The following is a 20,631-nucleotide window of genomic DNA, read 5'->3' on the forward strand; positions in this document are numbered from 1 at the left end:
CTCAGGGTGGCATAAGAGATGGCAGACTGTTTTTCTGCTGATAATCTGCATTTTACACACGACTATAAAGCACAAGTCTCGAGGCAGAAACACAAATGAAGCGACAGGAATATTAAACACCAATGTGACATGCACAGTGCTGTCAACAATGCTGTATTTTTAATGATAGGAAAAATCAACAAGGGTTATTCTTGAAGATCATAATTCTGAAATAATTCAAAATCCATTTTTGCGAATCCAAAAAGCGAAGATTCAGTATTCAGACTTTCTCATCTCATCAAGCCCATGGAAAACTACTTTGACGAATAGGGGGACTGTCATTAAGAGAGGACTTGTGGCTTGGCGTAAGAAGCGAACAATTTCTCAAGTTTTCTATTCCATGTAAACAATCTCTAAAGTTATTAGTAATCCAAAAAAAAAAACACTTTTGTACTATAAGTGGAAGGGCAAATTCAGTTCGACTAGACTTCCCGACCACGTTTTCCCATTGAGCCCACAAAAAATACTTAAACGTGTTCTGAAAAGCAAAAGAGACGGCTTGCGGTTTGACTTCAGATGCTGTGTCAAGTTCAAAACAATTACTGTGTTTTTTCAAGACTTGTGCATTCATTCTTGCATTTTACAATTGTGAACAGTCAGTTTATGAGCGGAGACTATCTTTGAGCAAAGACTTGTGGCTTGGCTTTAAACTATGAGTCTGAAACCTCAGAGAAATGTGCTTTCGAATAAACAAAAAACACGTTTTCAGAGGCACGCCATAGTTAGTAACTTAACACTGCCTAAATGTATAAAGCCCCATTCCAGCCCTATCCGGGATCTCTTAAATACTTTAAAAACAGCAAAAGTGATAACCACAATTCTTAAAAACAAAAGCATTAAGCTTTCAAAAAGTGATTTATACCAAGAAATGTGAAATTATGATGATTTGAATCATAAATTTAAATGGGATATCCACTTTTCATGCTGGTAAATATCTCCTCTGAAGCTGTATTTAATGTGACTTTGGTGTAGTTTTTTCCAAATTCACCTCACGGCAATCCCAATGGCAGTAGGTTGGGGTGCTGATCTTCACATGAGTCAGCCTGAAAATTCCCTTTCATCATTCCAGATAGTAAAGATTCCCGGTCTGGACCTGACCCTGGCCACACCATCATCAATCAACCACTGCCCTGTCTGCACTTTTCCACAATTCTTCCTATAGGAAAGGTCAAGAGCGATCTCATCCCTTGTTCTCCTGAAGATGGATGAATGGGTGGATGGATGGATAAATGAATGAATGCATAGATGGTGGCTTTCCTACAAGTGCTCTCTACTCCAATGTCAATTTTCCAACACATGCTGCTGCATTACTTTAAAGGTTAAATGAAACATTTCCTCCTATAAATTAGTTAGAGTCTGTTTACCTAGTTAACATATAGTGTTTGCACCCTTGTCACTAACCCTTATCCTTACTTTTACAATAAGGATCTGTAAAATGACCCACAATACACAGATTGGTTGAAATGAGTACATTAACATGGAAAAAACTGAGTTATACCTGGTTAGTGAAGAAGCAAATTTTTTAACGTGATGGGATTGGCAAAGGGTCCAACAACACCGACTCAACTTACCTTTATTCGCACAGCCGAACTGGAAAACGGTGAGACCCGTGAACAACACGAGCAGCAGCCGTGCCCCCCGCTCCGCCATCACTTTCTGAGGTAAAAAAAAACACAAAAATGCACGCGAGTTATCCAGCGCGTTCTCTGAGGTAAAGTTTGATTGACCGCAACCGGTCGAGGTGCTTTATACAAAAATAACGAACATGGTCCGCGACGGGCAAGACTTCGCGCTCCGGCGGCGCCAAAAAATAAACATTGAATTCTCCGGTAAGAGTCAAAGGCGAGAGGGCGATGGGTCCGGGTGTTTTCTTGAACTTAAAAAGCAGAATGGAGCTTCTGAATGAGGCATTAAGTCAATCCACAGACGCCCGGAACGAGCCAAAAACGCCAGCGGCTGCAACCGGGTTGTGGCCCGTTAAAGACCGACCCGGCGTTGCGACGGTAAGACACGTTCAACAGCTTTAACGGCACGGTTACCGCAGTGGAGTCTCCAACACGAGCAAACGTGTGCGAGTGGGCATCAGCCTGTGAAAACCAGGAGTGGATTCTCAAGGGATTCTGGATTCAGAACGGGAAAGTCAAAAATCACAGCGTGAGTGACGCGCATGCGCACGCTTGCAAACTGGAGTTGCAGAATATTAAAGTAGGTAGACTACTTACTTTTCAGATTTAAATCAGGCGATATTTTAATAAAATATTAGTAACATAATTGTAAACAATTAATGATAGATAGAATAAAACATCTTTCATTTAATACACATACATATTCCAAATAAAGCATTTGGTTTAGAGAAAATATATGTGTGCATTATTTTAGTCAGTTAAATCACAAAAGCCTTTAAAAACGTGCTAACAGATGTATGCCACAGTATGATTAGCTGTAGATTCGAGTGCCACCCGCTGGTTTAAATGCTGAATCACATCTGGACGCATGATAACCGGGAGCGCGCAAGAGCGACGATTACGCGTCACATTTCTTTGAAGCTTGCAAACACGATTTAGCCTACTTTTAAAAACAAATCCTTAATTCAGAATCATTATATGGGGGGAAATGTAAACAAATGTATTTCTCTGTGGATTATGACTTACTTCTTTTGGCAGTAGATAATACAATGGTGGAGAGGAATTTGGCTTGACAATGTTTTAGTCAAGGGCATAGATTTGCCTAATGATACGTGTGGATGAAGTGTACTTAGTTTTCATTATTGAGGGGTTTCCTTTCTGGAAACTATGAAGGTTTCATATGCTTTTGTGACACATAAAAGCTGCAATCTGTTAAAAATAAACAAAAATCAGTCATTGAACAAGTACATACACAACATAAATCACAAGCTTTACCTTTGCTTTCATAGACAAGGCTTAAGGTTAGTCCTAGACTAAAACACATAATTAAGTTGTCTTAACTGATAATAACTTGACACATCTTAAAATATGCCATTGCAATCGATTTGTCTCAAGAAACTTACCAGTCTTTATTAAGGCATGTTTACCAAAGATGCTTAAACATCTTAATTTAACTAAGCCCTAGTCCTGGCTTAGTGAAACCAGGCTATAATGATTTATAATTTAAGTTGTTGGGTATGACGTTATGGGAAATGAACCCATGTAAACAGATCTGTGCTATGTTTCTAACAGAGATGAAGAGATGCAAAAGTTTCGGATTACATCTTTAAGTTTTTTTTCCTGCTACACTGTTAGACTTTTTTATTGTATATATGCGGTAACTCACTGGCAACTGCCCCATTACAGTATCATGTTTTTTACAGTATGATGCCTTTACCGCCATATCCATTTTACAGTATAATACCCTTACTGTAACCTAAAAAAATATATTGCATGGAAGGGGAATTGAAACCAGGCCACCCATGTCGTAGGTCCATAGCGTTGCTACACTGTAAAAAAAATCTGTAGAAATTACAGTGGTACTGGGTTGCCGGTAAATTACCGTAGATTAAAATTTATGTTATTTACTGGCAAGAGTTTGTTCAAAGTTGAATAAATGTTAAATATTAACAAGTCTTTATCTTTACAGAATAAAACTATACAATAACAGCCTCATGCAAAGCATTCTGGGAACCAGAAATCATCATCAAACTTTTTCAGTTTTTTGCTTCAGATTTTGTTTCCCAAAATGTTTTGCTTTATGATGTTTTTCTGGTTTTATTCTGTAAAGACAAAGACTTGTGGATGTTTCATGTTCGTTTAACTTTGAACAAAATGTTGCCAGTAATAACATAAATTTAAATCTACAGTAAGTTACCCGCAACCCAGCTGCAAATTTCTACAGAATTTTTTTACAGTGTAGGTTTTGAAGTCTTGAGGTCAAATTCAAATCTGACAGTCAAGCATTTATCCATTATCCCTTTCTTGTTTATCTACAATTCTCAATAAATTATTTACACTGCTGAAAAACAATTCACATTTTGAAATTTGCTTCACTGCTAAAAGCTTATCAAATAAAATGTATTTAATTTCATAGATATATTTAATTTTTCCATTTTATATGCTTTTATAATACTGTTTTATTCAACTACAGTAGCACTACTGCTGTTGTTTTACAGCAGTCTACCGCAAATTCAAAACATACAGAAAATCACTGTAAATTAAATGTTATTACCCATAATGCAAGGCATATTACAGTAATGAACTGATTAAGAAAATGATGGTATTTTACTGGGCATTTTGTGGTAAATAACTGTAGAAATTACAGTTAAGTCTAATAGTGTAATCCATCCTGTTTTGGCTAAATGTTAGCAGGGCTGCTGGAGAGCATCATGCAGACACATTGGTGTAAATTTGAGAAGACGACGACTCACCATCACCTTTTCTTTTTTTGCAACTATTAAATATTGGTTAAAGTGTTTAAAACACATCCATATGACCTTGGTAAACACATTGCAAAGAGAATAAACACATGTGATTACTGTAGAAGTTCAGGTGCCCTTGAATACAGAAAATATCAGTAAGAAGCCTACACAACTCTTGTTTTGTGTGTACTTACAGCAGATACTCGTGTATGAGTCATACAAACTCAATACACTTGAAGTGTAAAAAAGATGTCAGCTGTAATGAAGATAAAGTTTCTTTAAAATTCCACACGCCAGCTGTACAGAGGCTAAAATGTGGCCATGACTGAGCTCAGCTGGTTGTGTGTCATTTATCAAATGTCTTTTGAAAAGAAAATTTTTGAAAGCTGTTTTTGTCTTTGTGGACAGGAAATGGTGCATAACTTAGCTAAACCTTGACAATTTTAATTATGTCCTTAAGTGGTCAGAGATACAAGCTTGCCACAATCATGAAAACACTTTGCATTTAAAGGGGTAGTTCACAAAAAAGTAAATTCTGTCATCATTTTCCATTTATTTTTCTGCTGAACACAATTGAAAATATTTCGAAGAACGTTTGTAACTAAGCAGATCTGGGGCACCATTGACATTCATTGTATGAAAAAATTATTCTGTAGAAGTTAATGGTGCCCCAGATAAAAATATGTTCATTTGCGTTCAAATTTATATAGGTTTGGATTGGAACAACACGAGGGTAAGTAAATGATCACAGAGATGTCATTTTTTGGGGAACTACTGCTTTAAGGTATTTAAATTTTTTATTCTTTCAAAAGTACAGTTGTAGCTATAGAGACATATTAGTACCTTAAAGGTACATAATTAGATGTTACATATTAGGACTTTTATAAAGGGTACTGCCCCAGTGACAGCTTATGTCCCTTTTTTGAAAGCGTGGGTTTAAACCAATAACTTTTGTGCTGCTAACACAACACTTTCTCAGGAGCACACGATTATTATTACACTATAACATTATTATAAAACAACACTGTACCGTATATCCCATGCAACTAAAGAAGCTGATACAGTCAAAAATGACTCTCGGCTGAATCTATAGGGTACAAGGGTTACAACTGTGATTAAAGAAACTCATAAAACAGACAGATTCCACTGAGGATGATGAAGAAAGACTGCATAAGACTGCACACTGAAGTTTTATGAAAAATAAAACCCTGTAGATTGCATTAACAGTCTGAATAGACGTCAATTTGCAGACTAGCAGTGGAAAAGAAAACAGCTTGTGTGACTCTACGGTGTAGAAATAGCTCCAGAAATCTGACAGATGGAGAATCGACACAAAAAATCAGTTTATTTGCTGTCAGAGCGGAAAGCAGGAAAAGATGTCGTTTGAAGACAGATGCTGTACAAGATGATTTTCATCCTAAGTGAACTAAGGCAAAAGTAGGAAATGAGGGCAGTGTTCGGAATGGAATAATAAGGTAAACTACAAAAAAGTACAGTACTAAACTAGCAATTGTACGTTTGGAAATGTACTATAAAAATCACAGTGATGTTATTATATTTATATACAATATACATATACAATTGCTTTATGTTTAATTCAAATATTTAATACAATTACATGTAGTGTCCCTTTCAGTACTGTAAAAAAAGTTCCGTAAAAATAACCGATAAAATTCCGGCAGCTGGGGTGCCGGAAAAATACAGTAATATTACAGGCACAATAAATTACAGAAATTTTCTGTGATACAAAAATATTTTTTCCTGTAATTTTACATTAGTTAACAGGTTTTAATTATGCATTTTTACATGGCATTTACACTCATGTTTTATAATTGCATACTGTACGGTATACAGTATATATGAAGAGTTTCGTTTCAAAACTAGATAACTCCGTTTTTTTTTTCAGAAATCTTGTTTTATGGTTGTGCATTCCAATTAATATCAATTTAGCTGCAGTTGGTTTGTTTTAACTTAAACCTTCATAACTTAAAAAACATACATAACATAAAACAAAATAATAACATGATAACATAATAATAAACATGTTTTGACAAAAAATTTAAAAACGGAGTTATCCTGTTTTGCAACGAAAACTCTTCATATATGCTTTGCATGAGGCTGTTATTGTATAGTTTTATTCTGTAAAGATAAAGACTGTTAGTATTTAAAATTTATTTAACTTTGAACAAACTCTTGCCAGTAAATAACATAAATTTAAATCTACGGTAAGTTACAGGCAACCAGCTGCAAGTAACACTGTCATTTCTACAGAATTTTTTTTACAGCATGATGGGCTCAGATGCAAAATCAGATAAACATCTGTCAAAAAATTAGATAAAGATAGTAACCGAATGGTCTCTGCACGTATTCGTTCATCAAATAGCTTTGTTTTAAATCCGCTTAATCCCGGCCTCAGACCATTCAGAAAACCAGTTTGTATAAAATCCTTAAAAAATGCAAATTTACAAGAAAACATGTCAGACACAATTAGAGGATTTTGCAACTGAGCTCTTCATTTATTTATTTGTTATATATCAGTGGTAACCAACCTTTTTGTGAGAAAGGGCTACCACAATGGATAAAAAATCTGGAGGGCTACTTTTTTGATATAGTCTACTCAAAACTTTTTTCATTTACCTGTTGATTTTATTTTATTTGTTGATATGTTTTATCATTGCTTAAAATGTCAACATACAACCTAATATAAAAAATTATGAATAAATATTAAAAATTGAAGCTATTAATAGAATGTGCTTTGGTGTGGCAACCCACAGACTTTGTGTGGGCAACCTGGTTCCCGCGTGCACCATGTTGAAGACCACTGCTATATACAGTACAGTACAGTACTATGTAGGATCCTACATTTACAGTTTTACAGTAAGAATACAGTAAGAATATTGTAAACCAACAGTATCAGTTCACCTGGCCTCTCTCTTTATATAGGTGACCGGTGTAAATCCCACTCTGGCCAAACTCCCTGGATTATTACGGATTACTGTGCAGTAAGAAAACATCACCAGATTTAATGTGATCAGGATAAGATGTAGAAAACCTATTACATGGAGAAAGATAATAGTGTTTGTGCGTGAGAAAAATCTCGAACACGCATTACTTATTACACGCATCTGTGCACAAACCGTAGACAGAAAATGAGATCTTTTGATTGATTTGTCAGTTGTTTCTCCTAGACAACATTAGGTTTATTTAAAACACACTTCTTCACACTGATTTGGTTATACAAAGACTTAATATACTGCACGTATCACTTTGGTCACCTTGTATAAAGCACAGCCATATTTATTTGCAGAAAATAATGCATTTCTATCCAAAATAAGGGACTTTGCGCCTTGTAAACCATGACAGATTTTTTATTACTTTTAGATCTCCTGAGCTTTCAATGAGTTAACTCTCTGAGCAATAATATTTTCCTCTATAACTTCATAATCTCATTACTGCAAGTATCTATACTCAGTACTCGCTTTGAATCAGTCAGTCATTAAATGCACAATGAAAGGTACAGGGTGGGGGTCTCTATCTATTCTGTATTACGTTACTGACTAAATTAAATAAAGGGAAGGGGGCAGATTAAATTTACACTGGCTGCTGTCTCCTGTCGTTAATTATACAGAGTGTAAATTTGGCACAATGGAGTCGGCACCGATGCGACACATCACTCAGACAGCACATTCCCACCCTCCGGTTATATCCCTGGAAAACTCAGTCAACAGAGGTAGGACACAGAGATGAGACGCTGTCCACAAACAGACTCAAAGGACATGCAATTACCTCTGTGATAATGTAGGACAGTTCTCACCCCAAACTGATTGGATTGTTTCCCGAATGTTCTCATCCTAGAAAAATTTAGATGCCAAATGAGGTTGTAATCTGTTGTTTAGGCATTTGGCAGACACTTTTATCCAAACTGACTTATACAGTGTATGTGTGTTCGGGATTGAACCCATGACCTTTGCTAACGCAACAAAATGGAAGCAGTGTCTCGCTAACTTCAAGGCTAGCCTACAAATTACATCATCCCTGCAGCACAATTAGCCATCTTGTTAAATATGTACAATTTTCCGCGAGATTGCATTGTATTGTCATGCCATTCTAGATCATGTAAACATTGTACGTTTTGCCGCTGGTAAGGTCTGTACCATAGGTAGGATTTCGGGGCGTTTGTAGTATTGAGGTCAAACCAACTTAAAAAAAAACCAGTAACTTTTCCTCAATCCACTGAGCTCACAGCAGGGGTGGAGCCACAGAATAGTAAAAAATCTGACTCAAATCCTCACAAAAACAATCACTTCAGAGGAGGACAAGCAGACAGAGCTCACAATCCTCCACAACCAGGGATGCAGGCCTGTTTCTCACATGAAAAGACTCGCTCACCACCCTCCTATCAGCCAAGACAAGACGCTGTGAAGTCGGGGATGAGTCGGGTTCATGCTGCGCTCCTCACTGCGAGCGCTATGAACTTCTTACTGGGCTGGAGGATTCTTCACGCTCCTCTCGCTTTAAACACTGACATCCGGCTGTAAAAAGTAGGCCACTCGTGTTTTTGGCATACGTAAGGTTCAAATTGACCATTGATCCAAATGCATTTTTCATTACAGTCCTGGTGTATTTGTGCATTAATTATTGATGTGTGTTATTCAAAAGAAAATTGTTTGCTTAATCTTTCAGCAAATGTAAAAGTGTTCCTTCTCTAAAATGATTTTCCTTTAATGTGCACAGATACTCAGATATTTAGTTTCCTTTTTTTTGTAGATAATGCAGGACCGTAACCTTTGCCCCCCCTCCAATAATCAGAAATGACCAAATAAAAAATCATCATAAGGAATATAATATGAAAGATTTTAAAAAGAAACTGGATTATTTTGATATATTTAGTGAAGATGCTCTTGGGTAAACTTGATCCTCCTTGAGCCATCCCGGTCAACAAACCTTAAAAGTGGATTCAAGTGTTTCAGAAGAGGAACGGATGGGGCACTTAAAGACAGAGACGACAATAAAAAGATTAAGGAACAAATAATAGGGGCGATGTGAAGCTCCAGAGCTCACTGTGTAATTTAGCAGCATGTATATTTTAGCGTTTGCACAAGGGCGATCTCGCGAGTGTCTCGAGTCTTAAGCCGCAGCGGGGGGCCGAGAGCTGATGAAGGTTGTTTGTGAAAAGACGGGCATTTAAAATGCCAGCGCACTTAAAAGGCTCGAACTGAGTGGCTTTAAAGGGCGCTGCACATTCTGGCATATTCTTAAGAAGATTCGATTTAATTGGCCTTCAGAGATGCCGGGATTACCCATAATTCTGTCTGTGTGACGCTGATAAAGGAGGTTTAACTCGAACAAAATGAAATCGGATTTAGTTTTTCTTTTCAACGGGTGTGCTGTGGTAACACATACGTATGTAAATGTTGAAAATTGACAGATTATAGAGTGTTGTTAATATGGTAATTAACCTGTGCAGAAACTTGTCAGTCTTTGTGACACTCAACACGTAAGATGCAATAACTGGACACTAAGGCTGTGTCCGAAATCTCTAAAATGCTGCCTTCTGAGGCAGCGTTCCAAGACAGGACGGCATCAAGGCACGTCCCAATCCAATGTTTGCTTTACTTTCTGACTCCTGAGATAACTTCATCATCTTCATCTCACAATTCTATGCGTGTGTGTGCACGGGGAATGTGATTGGTCGAGCCTGGTCGAGTTTGAAAAAATAAAATGGCGGCCAAGAAAGTGGGTGGATCACAATGCATAGAACAGACACAGATGCATGCACATACACAGAGAGAGAGATTCATGCACAATCTGAAATGCATGCACATACACGGACAGAGATGCATGCACATTCACAGACAGAGATGCATGCACATTCACAGACAGAGATGCATGCACATACACGGACAGAGGTGCATGCACAAATTGAAATGCATGCACAGACAGAGATGCATGCACATACACAGACAGAGATGCATGCACATACACAGACAGAGATGCATGCACATACATGGACAGAAATGCATACACATACACAGTAAGGGATGCATGCACATACACAGACAGAGATGCATGCACATACACAGACAGAGATGCATGCACATACACGGACAGAGATGCATGCACATACACGGACAGAAATGCATGCACATACATGGACAGAAATGCATACACATACACAGTGAGAGATGCATGCACATACACAGACAGATATGCATGCACATACACAGACAGATATGCATGCACATACACAGACAGAGATGCATGCACATACACAGACAGAGATGCATGCACAGAGATGCATGTACAGACACAGACAGAGATGCATGCACATACACAGACAGAGATGCATGCACATACACAGACAGATATGCATGCACATACACAGACAGATATGCATGCACAGAGATGCATGTACAGACACAGACAGAGATGCATGCACATACACAGACAGAGATGCATGCACATACACAGACAGAGATGCATGCACATACACATAGAGAGATGCATGCACAGACATAGAGAGAGATGCATTCACAGACACAGATAAATGCACATACACAGACAGAGATGCATGCACATACACAGACACAGATGCATGCACACAGACAGAGATGCATGCACATACACAGACAGATATGCATGTACATACACAGACAGAGATGCATGTACAGACCGAGAGAGAGATGCACACACAGACACAGATAAATGCACATACACATAGAGAGATGCATGCACAGACACAGAGAGAGATGCATTCACAGACACAGATAAATGCACATACACAGACAGAGATGCATGTACAGACACAGAGAGAGAGGAATGCACATACACAGGGAGAGATGCATACACAGACACAGATAAATGCACATACACATAGAGAGCAGGCTTGTGCACAATTCAGAATTTCAGAATTGACCTCCATTCAATTCATGAATTGGAATTTGGATTGAATTGACTCCGCCCTAAAGGAAGTTGAATTTGAATTGGAATGACAGGAAGTGGAATTAAATTCATGGCAATTCAAAGAAATTCCACAGTCACACAACAGAAAGAATCTCACATACATTCAGTGTTAGGAAAGTTACTTTGGAAAATTGTTTGGCAACCATTTTAAATTCTTGGTTAAAGTAAAGCATTCTGGGAAATGAAGTCATGTTCCATCGTGTTCCAAAAAATTACAATTACAAAAAAAATCCAACTTAATTATTTGGTATGTGACTAGAGTTTTTAACATTAATTGCTGGGGAGGGGGGACATTTCCTGTTAATGTAATCTGTACAGTAGTTCAAACTAATATAATTTATAGAATATGTAATGCTATCATATCTGACATATACTGTAAAGCTTCATTTTTAACACTTCACTTACTGTATAATATGTATATGAATTTCTTTGAATTTCTATTAAATTGCAATTCTGCTTCCTTTAATTCAAATTCGAATTGTAATTCTAGATCCTGTTTTTGACATCAATTCAAATTCAATTCAAATTCAAGAATTGAATTGGAATTTAGGAGTCATTCTCAATTCAATTCAATTCTGAATTGTGCACAAGCCTGATAGAGAGATGCATCCACATACACATAGAGAAATGCATGCAAAAATGTAGTGATTGTCGCTTTAGGGAAAATTGGATTCTTGGATATTGCACTAATGCACCAAATGACCTCAGTAGTGTCAACACTACATACTTTTAAGAAAAACAACACTAAATTAGGGTTATTTGGCTTGTAACATTTAATTTAAGTAGAATTTCACTTTTTAAATGCCATCAATGTCCCTTTAGTGAAGTTGCACCACTAGGCGGCCTTATTTCAGTCATGCAAGACGAACGACCTTCTACTTGAATAGAGAAAGACAGATATCTCTAAAATCACAATTGAACATCATATTTCTGACCAACAATTAAACCTGACATTAACTGTACCATTTTTAATCTCATATTGAACTGAATTTTTTTAGATCGTTTCAAATACTGCACATGCGCACAGGTTGCTAATGTACAGAGCCACTCCTCCAGAGTCATCAGTCTTTTTTGGCTCTTTAAACTGGAAGGCAAGACTTTCATTGTCAAAGTGGTCGTATTGAGTATTGTTTTCATTACTATTTAAAGTAACAGCAGTTCTCAATCATGTTATATTCAGTATCTTTGGTGCCGTACAGAATAAAAGCCTAATGCAAGAATACAGAACCTTAAAGTTACAGTGAAGTTTTTGTAAATGGGGACTGAAGCTGTCAGCCCGTAACATTCTCAAAATGTCCTCTTGCGCTCTACGGAAGAAGTTCTTACGGGTTTGGAGCGACATGTGCGTGAATAAATGATGACACTGTTTTCATTTTTGGCTGTAAAGCTTTTTTCCACTTGTCTTGTCTTATTTTACCCCACTACTTTAACATCTTGAGTCGTCACACTTGCCGCAGTCGCCTCTGGCTCCTCGCTGGGGGCTTCAAACATTAAGCCATGATTTTCTGTAAAGCTGCTTTGAAATAATGTTCATGAAATATGTATGTGAAAAGCGCTACACTAATAAAAATGACTTGACTTGTCGTTTTATTGTGGCATCCCGGTTAAGGCTGTATTTGAACTGTAAGGCTGTATTATTTAAAAATTAAGAGAAAGCATTATGCATTGTGCAGCTGTTTATAGACTCACTATTGATCACTTTATCAATGTTATTCCCTAATAAGTGCACTAATTATTACACAACCCTGCATCTGTATTCAAGTCTGTCTGCATTATTTACTTCTCAGCGTCTTAAAAATAGTTTAACCAAAAATAAAAATCCTGTCATTTACTCTGCCTCATTTCGTTCCAACCCTTTATGCTGCCATGCATGAAAAACAAAAGGAGAATTTTAACACAACAAAATATAAAAGTCTGTGTAGTCTAAAAATGTGTCCTTAAAAGGATATTTCTTCTGTGCAATATAAAGGTTTAGTGGATGTTAAAGGCTCTTTATGAACTATATAGCCTCTGGAGCCTTTATTTTTAGTGGAATGAAAAGTCTATAAAACTTTTGTGTGTGTTTTTAAGGTGAACGTATCCTAATATTTGATGATAAAGCGCTGTGTGGATGTGGTGTTTTACAGGTCTTTGTATGGCAGTTCATTAGCTGTATGGTGAGATTTGAGGGGTAAATTTGATGATGCCCTCACAGACCCACGGCGGGGTGTTAATGAGCATAACGCTAACGCTCAGCGGGGTCTCTTCTGCTCTTGAGGTGCTAAATCTGAAAGGGTGAAGGGCAGATTACGTCTCTACGCTGCTGGACAGAAACTACAATTGAAGGTCTCAGATGCAAAACTCTCTAAGTGCGCCTGATATGTTTTCTTGCATTTTTTATCAGACTCTTTAACTGATTCTTCCAACAAACCGGTATTTCTGAATGACCTGAGGCCAGGATTAAGCGGATTTGAAAGTATTTGATGACTGTATAATATGTGCTGAGAGCATTTGGTTATATCATAATCTAATTTTTGAGGGAGGTGCCGTTTAGAGGCTTTTGCACCTGAGCTCCTCAATTATCCTTAAACGGCTTTCTGCAAGATTTAAAATGAGCATGTCTCAGTTATACTATTTTTGATATCCTGATATCTGTAAAAATGTTCTATAAGGTCACATGAGCACTCTCTCATCCCTCTCACCTTTGATTTTGTTTCACTGATCTTTATAGATACAAAAGAGAGCATCTGGCAGACATCTTGTCTAACAATGCTGACTCACTCCTCTATTCTCACCGGGAAGATTAAAGGTGTGTGTGTCTTTACCAGACAAGCACAAATTTCCCCTAATGTTCCTCCACTTGGTCTTTTATAGGTCTAATCTCTTTCAGGTTCCGTCCTGCCTGCGCTATTGATCGTGTCAGCGCCGCGGACACGAATACACGCCGGCATTTGATCTGATATAGACACACGCACTTCAGAGCAAGAGAGGAAAATTGATAGAGAATTCTTGCTGAGGGCAACTTAATACAGTCTCAGAGAAATGTGTAGAGCTGTACACGGTTATGGATCACTTTGATACTTTGGGCAACTTAAACGATGTGGACATTTTCAATGAAGTTTTCAGCACTAGATATATAGTCTTTGCCTAACAGTAATTAAATGCTTGCTTGTTAATAAATATTACAGTAACGAAAATAAATAACAATAGATTTAATAAAATACTTTCCAAATACACAGAAGCAGATAAATGCACATACACATAGTGAAATGCATGCACATACAAAGACAGAGATGCATGCACATACACGAACTGAAATGCATGCACAAAAACAGACAGAGATGCATGCACATAGCCTACCCAGATCCAGATAAATGCACATACGCAAAGTGAAATGCATGCACATATACAAAGACAAAGATGCATGCCCATACACAGAGAGAAATGCATGCACATAAACAGACAGAGATGCATGTACATACACATACACAGATATATGCACATACAAAGACAGCAAGGCACAAACTGAAATGCATGCACATACACATACAGTACTGAAATGCATGCACAAACACAGACAGAGATGCGTGAACATACACAGACGCAGATAATTGCACATACACCAACTGAAATCCACGCACGCACGCACGCACACACACACACACACACACACACACACACACACACACACACACACACACACACACACACACGCGCATGCACACACACACACGCAGATAATGCACATACACAGAGTGAAATGCATGCACACACAAAGACAGACATGCATGCACAAACACAGACAGAGATGCATGCACATACACAGACAGAGATGCATGCACATACACAGACAGAGATGCATGCACATACACAGACAAAGATGCATGCACATACACAGACAGAGATGCATCCACAAACACAGACGCAGATAAATGCACATACACAGAGGGAAATGCTTGCACATACAAAGACAAAGATGCATGCACATACACAGACAGAGATGCATGCACATACACAGACGGAGATGCATGCACAAACACAGACAGAGATGCATGCACAAACACAGACAGAGATGCATGCACATACACAGACAGAGATGCATGCACATGCACAGACAGAGATGCATGCACATGCACAGACAGAGATGCATGCACATGCACAGACAGAGATGCATGCACATGCACAGACAGAGATGCATGCACATGCACAGACAGAGATGCATGCACATACACAGACAGAGATGCATGCACATGCACAGACAGAGATGCATGCACATGGACAGACAGAGATGCATGCATATACACAGATGGAGATGCATGCACAAACACAGAAAGAGATGCATGCACATACACAGACAGAGATGCATGCACATACACAGACAGAGATGCATGCACAAGCATAGACAGAGATCATGATGCATGCACAAACGCCCTATAAATACCTCTCAAAAATGTGTAGTAATTCAGTTTTACATTCACTTTTTGCTTGCTACCTCACTTTTCTATTATTTCTAATGTTTTTTGCTGTCCATGCATGCGTTTTCAGTCACATAAATTCTTCTGTCCACACACAATCTTTACATACAGTATGTATCCAACAGGTAAATAACATGTTGATGCAGTTATCAGAAAAGACAATGAATCGCTCTACACTACAGAGGCTGCAAAAACTGTAATAGCAGTAATTGACCGTTAACCTTTACAGAATGTGAATCTAATGGAATCCAATAATGAAGGCATTTCAGGAGTTAATGCCTGTGAATGTCCTCATCATTTCATGAGCTCTTATTCACAGACTTGCTCTGAAAGCTGGCAGGTGAATAGACGCTTTCATAATTTTTCATGACCCGTGCCAGCCAGACTGAAGTCTATTATATCTGCAGAACGACACTCGAAGGGTAAATTTGCTCGCGCAGGTCGAAACGTTTCTGCGGTGTCAAGTGGACAATAAAGAAGAAGAGAAGATGAAAGCACTTGGATACGTTGTCGGAGAGCCGTTGATGGGGTGAGGTTTGACCTGCTGCTGAATTCATAAAAAGCTCTTGCAAATTTCTTTTCATTTCTATGAGGAGATAATGAGAAGTATGACGCTTGAATAGAGCAATGCACTTACACACATGCACATATACACCAATGCATATATGATGGCATATAACTACATTTAAAGAAATTTGAATGCTAAAAAGTTATCTTTAAATCATGCAAAACAAGCAAGATCAATCCCACACGCAATTTTATGGTCTAATAGCCGTCCAAACACTGCCCAGATGTCTAGCCTAAAACAAGGGCTGTCAGAAAATGTTAACTTTGCTTCCATGATGAAATAAGTGAACTATCCCTTTAAGACTTTCGTTTGATTGTGTTTTTGGGGAGGTTATATTTTGGTGCATGAGAGCCTAAGGGAGTGAAGAATGGCCTGCATAATTAAAAAGATACAAATGAAGGGAGCACATATTGATTAATTCATGATGAAGTTTCAGAGAGATTAGATTAAACGGCGTTTGATCATAAAGAATTGACGTTAAAGATGCAGCACTAATCCATCTGTTCAAGCGAGTACGAACTGCAGAAATGATGGTGGGAAAGCTTTTCCTGCTTAAATGTTGCTAAAGTGCTTTAACTACAGGAAAATAATTCAAATCTGCATTAAATCTCATTATTATTTACTCCCAAACATGCATGATGTTCTTTTTCACTAAAGAAAAGAGAAATAAGCATAATGAAAGTATATGACCTGTTTGAAGAATGAATAGACTGATCATACAATGAAACTCTTTGTCTTCACTTTCTCATAAATTACTTTAAGAAGTGTGAACTTTTATGTTTGGGTGAATTATTCCTTTAAATACATTATCAATTAAAATTCATCAGGAGATTGAAAATTAGGTGACAATCAGTAGAGAAAAGAAAATCATTTTGCAAGTTGCATGGATCACTTATCCCATCATTTGGAGCCATTATGGTGTAATTATGTTGTTAGGTTGTGGTGAAATGCTAGACGAGACTGGAGAGTAATTAAACCTCAAACAGATGATGTGAGTTTGACCCTCAGCTGCTCGCTTTCTTCATAAATAAGACATTTCACTGGGGTTTGCTGCCAGAATAATCAAAGTCTATATCCAAAGTTTGACATAAATTATTCTGACAACGAATTTTCAACATTGCAGTTATAAAATAGAGCTGAGGAGAATCCAGTAACCTCACACTTCATCCCAAAACCAATGTCAAATATTTCTAAACATTTTCATTCATGCATTTGGTAGACGCTTTTATTCAAAATGACTATACACATTTTATCACGTGATGCTAAGATGGCGATGGCAAGCCTCACCAACTATCGGCTTTAAAAAAAAACTCTTCACAAACCTATGGGTGATGTCATGGACACTACATCTATATTTTTTACAGTCTATGACATGACTGTCCTGTGATGGCTATCATATTCGTTTTGAAATTGAGGGGTGAGCTGTTGGTTGCAATTCGCAATCTCACCACTAGATGCCGCTAAAATGTACACACACCACCTTTAAAATAATAGGTGGAATTCACTTGCCAGATTAAGTTGTTTTAACATCATGTTGCATATTTTTTAAAGTGTAAGAATGAAGTCCATGATTATGCTACTAAAGCAATGCACTACCAACTGAGCTATTCATTTTAGAATTCAAATGCATGCATTTAGCTGAGGTATATTGGATTAATTCCCGGTATTCGTTTTTGAAATTGAAAATGCTTTTGGTGTCCGAAAAAATTGATTTACATTGTTGCTGTGCACACTTGGCAAATTTTTCTGGTTATAATTCTAGATGGTTTCTTTTCTTTAAATTTTTACATCTTTTATTTTGTAACTAATGCTGGTGTTTGAAATGTTTGTCAGCAGCTAACCTCACATCAATGCTTCAGGGTCTAAAAAGGTGAAATTACACAGCAGGTAAATGAATGCCGTGAATAGCTCAGTGTGATGGATATGAAAATGTGCTTATGAAATATACCGAAGGCCTCGGTCCCAGATGTGAGCCGTCAATAGAATAGAGAAAAAAGCAATCTTTTATTTTGCACCTGTAAACTCGGAGAGATTTCACTCACCATGAGAGTTGCATTGAGCTGTTACCTTGATGTGCTGGTATGAGTCAAGGAACTAATATATATGTATATAACTTAAATCTGCGTTAGGCTAAACAGCCAAAGTCTTTTTAAGCATCTGGATTAAAGCACCTGCTAAAGGCATCAATGGAAACAAGGCTGATGGTCGTCACTAAATGTTAAGGTCATGACAAATTACTTTGCTTATTCGAAAAAGAAGCCTACATTTTTGATAATGTTTTATCGCTTGGTCCATAAACTCAAGTTTGAGCATAGTTATATGGTTAACTTAAGTCACTCGTGAGCCGCAGGCCAGCTTGACAGGTATGTGTTCAGGACATCACCAGTAATACCCTCAGAGGTCATCATCTAAAACTTTATATAGTGATTTCTGAATTAGATTTTAATCTGTTTCTCAGGTCAGGACTCGAAGGGTTTAACTTATTAAACCAAACAACCTGCAATCAGAGAAGTCTCATTTTACATTCTGTTTCAATGTGAGCTAAGCAGAAAGCAATCTGTGCCTCATGACTGCATTAAACACACCAATCTGTTATTGTACAGTCCACAAGTTCATACACATAATCCTAGACTGTCTGCTGCATCATTATGCAGTCTGGCTGAAAAGCCAGAAGATGAATGCACTTACACCGGCTGTGATAAATGCACATACAATGGCAAAGATGCAAGCTTATACACAGAGACAGACAGATGCACGTGCGAATACACAGACATATGCACATACACAGAGAGAGATGCATGCTCATTCACAGACAGACTTGCATGCACATACACAGATGCAGAAGCATGCAGCTCATACACAGATGAAGAAACATACACAGACACAAACACATACCAAGAGAGAGAGAGATGCATGCTCATTCAAAGACAGACAGACAGACAGACAGACAGACAGACAGACGGACGGACGGACGGACGGACAGACAGACATGCATGCACATACACAGATGAAGAAACATGCACATACACAGACGCGGACACATACACAGAGAAAGATGCATGCTCATTCAAAGACAGACTTGCATGCACATACACAGACGCAGAAACATGCATATACACAGATGCAGAAACATGCACATGCACAGACGCAGACACATACACAGAGAGAGATGCATGCTCATTCAAAGACAGACTTGCATGAACATACACAGATGCAGAAGCAAGCGCCTCATACACAGATGAAGAAACATGCACAGAAGCAAACACATACAAAGAGAGAAATATGCATGTTCATTCAAAGTCAAACTTGTATGCATATACACAGACGCAAACATATACACAAAGAGAGATGCATGTTCATTCACAGACAGACAGACAGACAGACAGACAGACAGACAAACAAACAAACAAACAGAGACAGACAGACAGACAGACAGACAGACAGACAGACATGCATGCACATACACAGATGCAGAAACATGCACATACACAGACACATACACAGACGCATGCACGTTCACAGACAGACATTTATGCAAATGCACAGACAAAGATGCATGCTTAAATAGTTGTGGAAAAGCTCAAACACAGATGCAGACACATACACAGAAAAAGATGCATGCTCATTCAAAGACAGACATGCATGCACATACACAGATGAAGAAGCAGCTCATACACAGATGCAGAAACATCCACAGACACAGATGCATGCTAATAAACTGATCGAAATGCATGCACATACGGAGTTAGAGATGCACACACAGACAGAGATGCATGCACGTTCACAGACAGACTTTCATGCAAATGCACAGACAAAGATGCATGCTTAAATAGTTGTTGAAGAGCAAGAAATTAAAATACTGAACTACCAGGAAGTCGCTTGTTTCAGTTTAAAAACTAAACAACTAAATCAATAACAACTGAAATCAATAACAACCTTAAATCAGACACAAATGGCAGAAAATATAAAGAGAAATGATAATTGATAGCATTAAACATTTATGTATTTTAAATATATTGTGGCTTTTAAAAGATTAGTTTTAACTACTTTCAGTTATAAATAGATTTTTGCTCGGCAACCTACTATAATGCCACACATACATAATCGCACACGTGTCGACATCTAACAGTGACTTGTTGCTATGTGTCACACTTCCTTCCCACCTCGAAAAGTTGCAATTTGTCACACGTTGTCTTACTGTATCACACACACACTCACACGCGCGCGCACACACATAC

At 37.8% G+C, this 20,631-nt stretch overlaps 1 protein-coding gene across 6 annotated transcripts in view; it reads right to left on the reverse strand.

Annotated features, from left to right (window-relative positions):
* The window catches only part of neo1b (neogenin 1b), a 134,006-nt gene extending 131,848 nt beyond the window's left edge, over positions 1-2,158 (reverse strand). For 5 of the 6 annotated variants that reach the window (XM_073869022.1, XM_073869024.1, XM_055192218.2 and 2 more), the window contains exon 1: positions 1,611-2,158. In XM_073869022.1, the coding sequence (XP_073725123.1) occupies positions 1,611-1,689 (79 nt within the window). In that variant the 5' untranslated portion in view covers positions 1,690-2,158. The remainder of the gene's footprint in view (positions 1-1,610) is intronic. The other variant, XM_073869023.1, reaches the window with a different exon arrangement.
* Positions 2,159-20,631: the final 18,473 nt, after the last annotated feature.

The sequence above is a fragment of the Misgurnus anguillicaudatus genome, chromosome 6 (assembly GCF_027580225.2).
Source record: "Misgurnus anguillicaudatus chromosome 6, ASM2758022v2, whole genome shotgun sequence".
Classification (NCBI taxonomy): domain Eukaryota; kingdom Metazoa; phylum Chordata; class Actinopteri; order Cypriniformes; family Cobitidae; genus Misgurnus; species Misgurnus anguillicaudatus.